The 9460-nt window shown below is 38.1% G+C and overlaps 1 protein-coding gene across 1 annotated transcript in view; it reads right to left on the reverse strand.

Moving 5' to 3' along the window:
- Positions 1 to 3053: 3053 nt before the first annotated feature.
- Positions 3054 to 9460, reverse strand: part of ZNF804B (zinc finger protein 804B) — a 396812-nt gene continuing 390405 nt past the window's right edge. Inside the window, exon 4 of the mRNA XM_005876119.2 lies at positions 3054 to 7062. Within this exon, the coding sequence (XP_005876181.1) occupies positions 3396 to 7062 (3667 nt within the window). The 3' untranslated portion in view covers positions 3054 to 3395. The remainder of the gene's footprint in view (positions 7063 to 9460) is intronic.

Raw genomic sequence — 9460 nt, forward strand, 5'->3', positions numbered from 1 at the left:
GCTGGAACATTTGTCATTAAATTTTATAAGAAATACTTCATTTATTTTACTTCCTTTGAATTCACTCAATATTTATCAATGTTCTTTTCATAATCACTTTTTTTTATGTCAATGCAATAATAGAGTTGTTGCTATCTGATGCTCTATTTCTATTCCCTTTAAATATTTCTATTCGCTTTAAATAAGTTAGATTTTTTCCTGCCATATCCAAGTGAAAATTCCCATCCCATATGTAATATCTGGGAATCTCTAGTAAACTACAACTTTTTACTTTTTATGTTAAAATTTCTCTCTCTCTCTCTCTCTCTCTCTCCCTCTCCATCTCCCCTCTATTTTACTCTTGCCACCTTTTACCAGCATCAGAGATGTTTTCTCCAAGTATTTTTCAAGTATTAAGAAATTAACCATTTCCCTCATCTTATCCATGACACAGAGGTACAATGGGGGTAAAGACAGTCTCTTCAATGAAACTAGACAAATTTCTTATACCCTATACAAGAATAATGGGTTAAAGACTTAAATTTAAAACTCTAAACCACAAAACTCCTAGAATAAAAGGATGGTAGTAAATTCTTTGACATTGCTCTGAGTAATATTTTTTTTAATGTATCTCCTCAGGCAAAGGAAACAAACAAAATGGACTACATCAAAATAAAAAGGTTTTGCTCAGTAAAAGAAACCGTCAACAAAACAAAAAGACAACCAACTGAATAGAAGAAGATATTTGCCAATGATACATCTGATAAGGGGTTAATATCAAAAATAGATAAGGAATTTATAGAACTTAATACCAAAATAACAAATATTCTATTTAAAAATGGGCAGAGGACCTGAACAGACATTTATCCAAAGAGGATATAGATGACCAATAAACATATGAAAAGTTGCTCAGTATAACTAATCATAAGGAAATTACAAATTAAAATCACAATATAATATTGCCTTACATCTACAACCTACAAGTGTTGCCGAGGATGAGGAGAAAAGAAAACTTGCATGCACTGTTGGCAGAATTGTAAATTATTACAGGCACAATGGAAAACAGTATGGAGGTTCTTCAAATAATTAAAAATAGAACTACCGTATGACTGAAAAATTCCATTTTGGGGTATCTGTTTAAAGAATCCCAAAACACTAATTTAAAAGGACATATGCACTTCTATGTTTATTGCATCATTGTTTACAATAGCCAAGATATAGCAGTAACCTAAGTATCCACTGATAAGCAAGTAGTTAAAAAAGAGGTGTACATATAGACAATGAAATACAACTCAGTCATAAAAAGACTGGAATCTTACCATTTGCAACAACAGGGATGGACCTAATGGGTATTATACTATGTAAAATAAGTCAAACTGAGAAAGATAAAAAAACAACAAAAAATAACATCACTTATATGGGCAATCTAAAAAACAATAAACAAAACAGATACAAACTTATAGATACAAACAAGTTGATGGTTGCCAGATGTGAGGCGGCTGGGTGAAATAGAAGAAGGAATTAAGAGGTACAAATTACCAGTTATAAAAACAGTCATGGGATGAAAAGTAAGGTATAGGGAATATAATCAATAATATTGTAATATTTTATGGTATCAGATGGTTACTAGACTTATTAGGGCGATCACTTCATAAGATACATAAATGTTAATCAATATGTTGTACACCTGAAACTAATATAATTTTCTATGTCAATGCTAATTGAAAAATAAATATTAAAAATAAATAAAATGTTCAGGAAAAAAAATTCAGTTGTGAAGTTTAAATGAGATAACACAGAGGAAGTACTTAGCCTGACTCTCTTGACACATAATAGATCTTCAGTAAGTAGAGCTCTCCTCCTCATGAGGCCAAGGTTAAATAAGATGCCCCTCTTATTGTCGAGTGGTGGAGGAGTTTGCAGCACAATACACAGCAGTGGATAACTGATGACCTCCATTTCTGTTCAGTTTGATTTTTCTGAAACCTGTGCTTACGGGGAATGTACAGTCATAAAAGTTTTTCTCTCATTTTAAGAATACAAATTAATAAACCAATCTGGTGGGCCATTCAGAAACATAAACGTAAGAAATGCAAATTCTGTTAGCCAGAAACATTTTGAATGAATATTTAAAATCATTCGCAAAATTACATGAATGATGATTTTACTCATCATCATTCACTGTTTTATAAATATCTAGGGCAGTGGTCGGCAAACTCATTAGTCAACAGAGCCAAATATCAACAGTACTTCTTCAAAATAGACTCGCCCAGGCTGAAAACCGACTTCTGCGCATGGGCCATGAAGTTTTAATCGCACTGTACGTGTGCGCCCGCGTGGTATTTTGTGGAAGAGCCACACTCAAGGGGCCAAAGTGCCGCATGTGGCTTGTGAGCCGCAGTTTGCCGAACCACGGATCTAGGACAATTGAATAAAACACACCAAATTCTTTTTAACATTTTTCCAGTAAATAGCATGTAAAAATTCTGACATTTCCAAACCCTTACTTCTCCACTTATACATATATTGGCTGAACACAGTAACATTTCTGAGAAGAATAAAGAAAATATAACATTTAGTCCCTTTAATGTTTAAAAGATTGGCCAATATATTCAAATGTTATTCTGAGTATATTTCATTTCACATTACCAAATACTAATGATAGTTGTTATATGTTTTCTCATACAAAAATTAAACATTACAAACTTTAGATATTGGGGATTCTTACAGTTACAAAATTATCTTGACATAGATGTGTGTCAAATAAAGACAACATAATATTTCACAGAAACGCAATATTTATAAGCGTAATCTCTGTAAAGATGATTTTTCATTGAAGAGTAGTTTTTACTATCAATTAATCAGATAATTTCTTGCCTTATCTTATTTCCTTTGAAAACATAATTATATTGATTGAAACAATTATATGGATAGAAAGTTTTAATAGTTAGCCATAAAATTATTTTTAATAATTAGTTCATTTTACTGGCCTTTTATTATCTGATGAATAAACCAAATGCCCATTCATTCATTCACGCACTCAACCAACACCTAGATCATATGATATTTTGTTCCATTTGATTTTCTTTGTAATATTAATAAGCTGCCTGAATTTTTTCTGTTATCATTTTATAATATTATGTAAGAATTCATTCAAAGGGATCTTAGACACTTTTCCCTCTCTATTTCCATAAAATTGTTTTAAATGTGTCCTATTATTTTTGCAAGTTAAAAGAAATTCTAAAAATGCTCCTATTTCATTATTGGCAATTCAGTTCATATTTATATATTGGTCACATTTTAAATTGGCAGCAATATTTAAATCTGATAATAATCAGATAGAACACTGTAAATGGATCATTTTGTAGGTAGTGACAATTTGTTTTATTTATCCCCAAGAGAGGCTTTAATACTTATTAGTTCAAGTGCGCTGACACATTTAAGGCCTCTTTCACTCCATTGTACTGTTGCACCTGACTGGAGCAAGAATGATGGCAAAGATCTTGACCTTGAAACACTGGTTGTATTAAAGGATTCAGGTGGATGATAGAAGCTGTGGCTGGGTTTAAGTGAGGGCTAAACAAAGTGGGGATGAATGCTGCCGGGGGCAGGGGCTGAAGTGCTATGTGAGATGGGTGGAAGGGGGCAGCAGTGACTAAATGTAGGGGATGACCTGCCATGAAAGTGGGGTGTGCAGGGATGAGGGCTGGAGTCAGCGGAGGAAATGTAAATGGAGTAAAATGTGGCTGCGAAAGAGGGTGCAAGTGAGCTATAGGGTGGTGATTGCTCTGGGAGTGTAGAGAAGCTGAAACTGCAAAATGCTGCAGGAACGTGTGGTGGATGGTGGTGAAGGAAGTGTGCTGGTGAACTGGGACTGTCTGCACAGCTGAGGCCGGGGAGAAGGCAGCCGGCCCTGCCGCAGGCAAAACCCGGAGATGCTTCGATAGGAGCTGTTTCTGCATATGCTGCTGGGCTTGTAGCTGGAGGAGCTTATATTTATCTATTTCTTCAGGAGAAAATGTTACTGGCTGTTGAAGTAAAGGGGGAGAGAGAGATTTATGACACAATTCTAATTCCTCTGCTAATCTGTCATGCTTCTGCATAGCTCTGTCATAGTAAGGGTTCATATTTCCCTCTGCATGATTGGTGTGCATGCTTACATTCTGCAAGTTTAGGTTTATTTGGTCCTCTTTGGTCTCTGTTGGATCTGCAACACCAGCATATCTATTAGATGGGAAAGCACCAGGGAAATCATTTGGTACTGGATCACAGCTTTGAATAAAAGGCTGGACTTCACTTGCCAAAGGTTTGGGTTGTTCTTTTGCTGTTGGCTTCTTTTTCGTGTTCGGTGACCGAGACTCCGCTACTATGTGAACTATACCTTTGGAAAGATGGTTATCACAATCAGTGTCTACTAAAACAGTACCGTGATTTGTCTGTGAACTGTTGATTTTGCCTGTCTCAACAGTTCTTTCCATTGCACTGCCTCTGTCATTTGTTCTTTTACTTGGGATTCGTATTTTTTCAGACAAAGGCATTGCTGGTCCGTGACCGCCTGGTGGTGTAAATTGAATCGTGCATTGGATTTGTGAATGAGGCTCGGATTGATTTTTACAACTGTTTGCAGAAACCTCAACATTAGCTGCTTGCTCCTGACACTTCTTGGCTTGAACTCTTTCTAGAAGGCTTTTGGCTGTCACAGAGGTCTCCTCTCCTTCTGTGAGGTTTAACTCTGTGGTTTCTGAGAGGCGGCTGGGACAGTTCCTTCGAAGACAGCTCATTTTCCCAGAGTTATGCTGCATGGGTTGTACGTTTCCCAGATCACACATGTGAGGGCTGTGCAAAGACTGCTGACTTCTTTCACTTTTATTTAGGTGATCAATTCTCTCTCTGGAGTAAGGGCCCAACCGACTGTGCTGCGGTCCCTGGCACTCAGATGGCCTCCCAGGACTCCCAGCACAGAAAACCCGCGAGCTGGCATCGCCTTGGGTGACGCTCCTGGATTTGGGCCCTGAAAACTGTGGTTGGCTTTTGCGCAGTTTATATCTTTCCCTACAGTGACCATATCTATGCTTTGAGTATTTTTCATATTTAAACGATTCCCACAACTTGCAGTTCTTATCTTGCTGTGTTTCAGACTGCAGGCAGCCACTCTCTGCTCTCTCACCAGACGAGCAGAGGCAGCTGTGCTTTCGGCATTTCTCTTTGTGCCGTTTCACTGAGCTGCGGTCTCCTTTACAGAAGGAGAGCAATCGACCTCTGCCATGACCTCTGGGCCTGTGACTTGAACACGTACTTCTCGGGCTGGACGTGCTGTCAGGGGATGTTTCTGAAGGGCTGGGGCGTCTCTCTAGAGACACCTTTGGGGGACTTCTCTTGTAATTTTGGGTTCTACATCCGGGCACCTTGTTGGTCACACTGATGTGGTTACTATTCAAAATCACACTGAAGTCCTGCCCGTGGTCACTGTGACCCCTTACTGTGCAAGGACTAGTTTTCCAGGTGAATTGATTTGCATCTTCAAATTCTGAATGAGGATCACAGGGAAGCCGTTTATGTTTTTTAGTCCTCGGGATGTAAGGAGTAAAAGACAGGCCCTCGTTGGCATCGTTTAGAACTACCCTTTGGCAGCTTTGCCAATGGGCCCTAAGAGGTTCCTTAAGTTCATTATCACTATTATTATTGTTTCCTACACAATTCTTCAGAGAGAGATCAAGGTAAGCAGGCACTTCAGGGTTTTTCATTTCTAAATCACTGGCACTAAAATTGTGTTTACTCGTGTTTGGCTCAGAATCGCTGTATCCCACATGATATTTTCTCTGGATCTTTTCCCAATCTGGATTAGCTGTCATCATCTTTGGTTTCAGAGGTTGACTATTATCGTCTTGGATCAATCTGTGTTGGTCTTTGATTAAACCTGAGACTCGGCTCTCTAGTTTAGTCTTCATTTCTAAGGGCTCCTTAATCAATTCTGTTTGTAAGTCCTCTGGCTCATGGCCATCCTTTGTGTTCCGAGAAATCTTAAAATCAAAATATAATGGATTGCAGCCATAAGAGATACAGGGCTCTGTTTTTGTAAAGAGCAGCAGTTCTGTGGGCCACTGGAGAGTGGTGCGGCCATCCTTGCTCTGTACATGCAGGTAAGGCAATGGTTTGGACTTAACGTCATGGGAACGTGCTTCTCTGAGGAGCCTTTGCACATTTTTGCTAACTCTTTCCGTTTCACCTACGGATTTTTCTCTCTTCTTTCTGGAGCTGGAATTCAGATGCATTGGACTCTTGTGCCCACTTGGCTCTAACGATGGAAACTCATCCAGACATTCAAATATCCTGGCATCACTGTGCTTGTAAACGTGTGGTGGGCTGGAGGAGGCATTTGCTTGGCATGCATGATTAATGCCGTTTTCTGAAAGGTCTTTTAATGTTTTTCTAGTTTCTTTTTCTCTATTGGAAGGAGGAAAGTCCACAGCTGAAAGATGAATGTTAGATTTAGAGTATGAAGCAGGAATGCCAATCGAGTCTTCTACTGTTTCAATAGGGTCACTTTTGTCTTGCAGGAGTTGAGAGCTTAAGGAGAAGCTGTTGTGTAAAGCACTTTCCAGATGGCTTGAGGAGCTCCTTCTATCTTCTTCCTTAGGGAGGTGTGTACTCGCGCTTGCAAAGCCGCAGCACTTGCATTGCTCCACAGTTCGTTTTGTTTTATAGATGGGTGACTTGTTACATTCGTGGGTTTCTTCTGTGTTCTCACTAAACACCGATGCTGAAGACTCTAACTTTACGTGTACTTTTTTGGAAAAAGAAAAGGATACTCCGGTCCGGTGATTTGCATTACTGGGATCTGCAGATGTTTGTGGGACCCGCTTCCCAAACAAATAAAGTCTGTCTGTCTGTAACTGGTGCCGGTTGGGCACGGCAGGCCGCTGTTTATCGGCAATGCTCCGGGGGAGGTTCTTTCCTTTAAGGAGAAGGGCACTCTTCAGGCATGACACTTTCCTTCCACTCTTAATGGGGAAAATTCCTTGCTGCAGTTGCTTTTCTATGGCTACCCTGGGGGCTTTGTATGCTGGTCCATTTCCAGAAACACTGTAAATACAATAAATATTAAAATGATTAAGATATTGGATTTGAAATCTTCTCCCCATGTGAACATTTCATAGTGTTTCAATGATGGCTTATGCTGCCATTTATAAATACTGCCTGCTGTAATATAACCATTTCACTGCACTTGTAACTCAGTATATCTATGTTTCAAAGTGGCTATTTCTGAAGTGCATCATGTAAGTGTATTCTTTGGAAATTGGCAAAAAACAGTAGCATGCGAATATCTTATGCTAGGGCCACACAAGAAAATAAAGTATCTTTAATTTGTTTTTTTTTAAGTTCTAGCATTTTGTAATTTTTGTTTCCTCAGTTTTAAAATTCCTTCATATTTGCTTCCTTTTGAAATGGGGTGGTTAGTTCTTTCTTTATGACTTGTCACATTCTGAGTAATTATAATAATGTATAAAAAAGTAATACATTTACAAGCCATCTCAATATCTTCAGTTATCTTGAAATCATTTCTTCTGCTTCTTACTCACCCAAATATTTTCTTTCTAGCTTTTGTTCAAATATATACTTTATCTTTTAGTAGATTTAAGCAGACTAATCATTTTACTGAGCTTAATTAGTAATTCAACTAGAAAATGGGAAATAGAAATATGTATATACTAGTATATTAGATTAAAATTATTTCTTTTTAATGTTTTACTTGTAAAACCTCTACCACAATACAAATCCCATCAATTATCCGATTGTTTGTTTGGGCAGCCTTTCTTCTTTCTTTTCCTTTTTCACATGCTTCCATGTGTATGTGTGTGTTTGCTTTTTTGTATATTTTAGAATATTACTTCATTTCTATCCAGTCATTGGATGCGGAAGTATTCACTACTAAAACAACTGATACCTTTTCCACATGTAGTTAAATTCTAATGGAGAGGAGTGCTTTCTGAGCCCTTAGCCTGAGAAATTCCTTCCTATTGCCTTCACTTATGACTATTCTAGAATTATATGTTAAATATATTGGCACTCCAAAATAAATGTTTTAGATCTTATTATTTATCTCAGTATTCTAGTGTCTAGTTTTTTTTTCTAGTTCAGAAAGAATTTCTTGTGTCTTTTTTGTTTGTTTGTTTTTTTAAATAGCATATACTGCATTTCATTCATTCATTCATTCATTCATTCATTTTTGTTAATCCTCACCCAAGGATATTTTCCCATTGATTTTTTTAGAGAGAGTGTAAGGGAGGGGGAGAAACAGAGAGAGAGAGGAACATCAATGTGAGAGAAACTTATTGTTTGCTTCCCGCACGTGCCCCAACCAGGACCTGGGATTGAGTCTGCAACAGAGAAATGTTACCTCGACCAGAATTAAACCCAGGACCCTTCAGTCTGTGGACCAATGCTCCATCCACTGAGTAAACAGGTCAGGGAAGAATTTCTTGTTTTTTGATTCCCATTTTATTGATTATTTTATAAGTTCAATCTGTTGTTTACCATGTCCATATGAATTTTAATTTCCAAACAAAAATTTTAGCAATCATCTGGTCTTTAATAATTTCAGACTGTCCTCTAAATTTTGAAATTTTATAAAACTGTATTATTTTCCTTATTGTAACTTTTTTGTAATAAAAACTTCCCTTTTGTTCATCACATTAATCTCCTGTTTTGAATCTTTTAAAAAAATGTTCTTTAGAGAAGGTATTTACCCATCTCTATCATAAGGAATGAAGAGGAACATTATAAGATACTAGAGGCCCGGTGCACAAATTCCTGCATGGATGGGGTCCCTAGGCCTGGCCAGTGATCAGGGCCGATCAGGGCAGGGTTGATTGGGGCCTGCCGGCTCGGGGGAGGGACAGGGCACAGGAGGTTGGCCGGCCCCAAGGAGGGAGCTGGCCCTCAGTGCCCCTGGGAAAGGGGCCATGTCTGCTGCCACCCACCCCTGCTTCCCCGTCCAACCCTGGGCCCAAAGGCCCCAGCAGGGTTGGGAGAGGAGGCGATGGTCACCAGGTGGGGTGTGGAAGGAATGGACACCGGACACTGACATCGCCACTGCATGGTTCTACTAAAACAACTGATACCTTTTCCACATGTAGTTAAATTCTAATGGAGAGGAGTGCTTTCTGAGCCCTTAGCCTGAGAAATTCCTTCCTATTGCCTTCACTTATGACTATTTGGCCAATCAGCATGGAACTTGGAGTTACATTTATTTTGCCCACCAAATTTCATGTCCTTTGCTCCATTTTCTTTACATGTTTAATATTGCAGAGACATATTTAATCAGCCTCCTTTTATTCATTTCTGAAATGAATCAGCGTGAGCATTTGTATTATTTTATAATTTTTCTTTATGCATATTTTATTATGTTTATTATATATGCTATATTTTTGTTCTATTTATTACATATTATAAATCACATGTCTAAAACATTTTACCAGTT

Source organism: Myotis brandtii, unplaced genomic scaffold (genome assembly GCF_000412655.1).
Source record: "Myotis brandtii unplaced genomic scaffold, ASM41265v1 scaffold48, whole genome shotgun sequence".
NCBI lineage: Eukaryota > Metazoa > Chordata > Mammalia > Chiroptera > Vespertilionidae > Myotis > Myotis brandtii.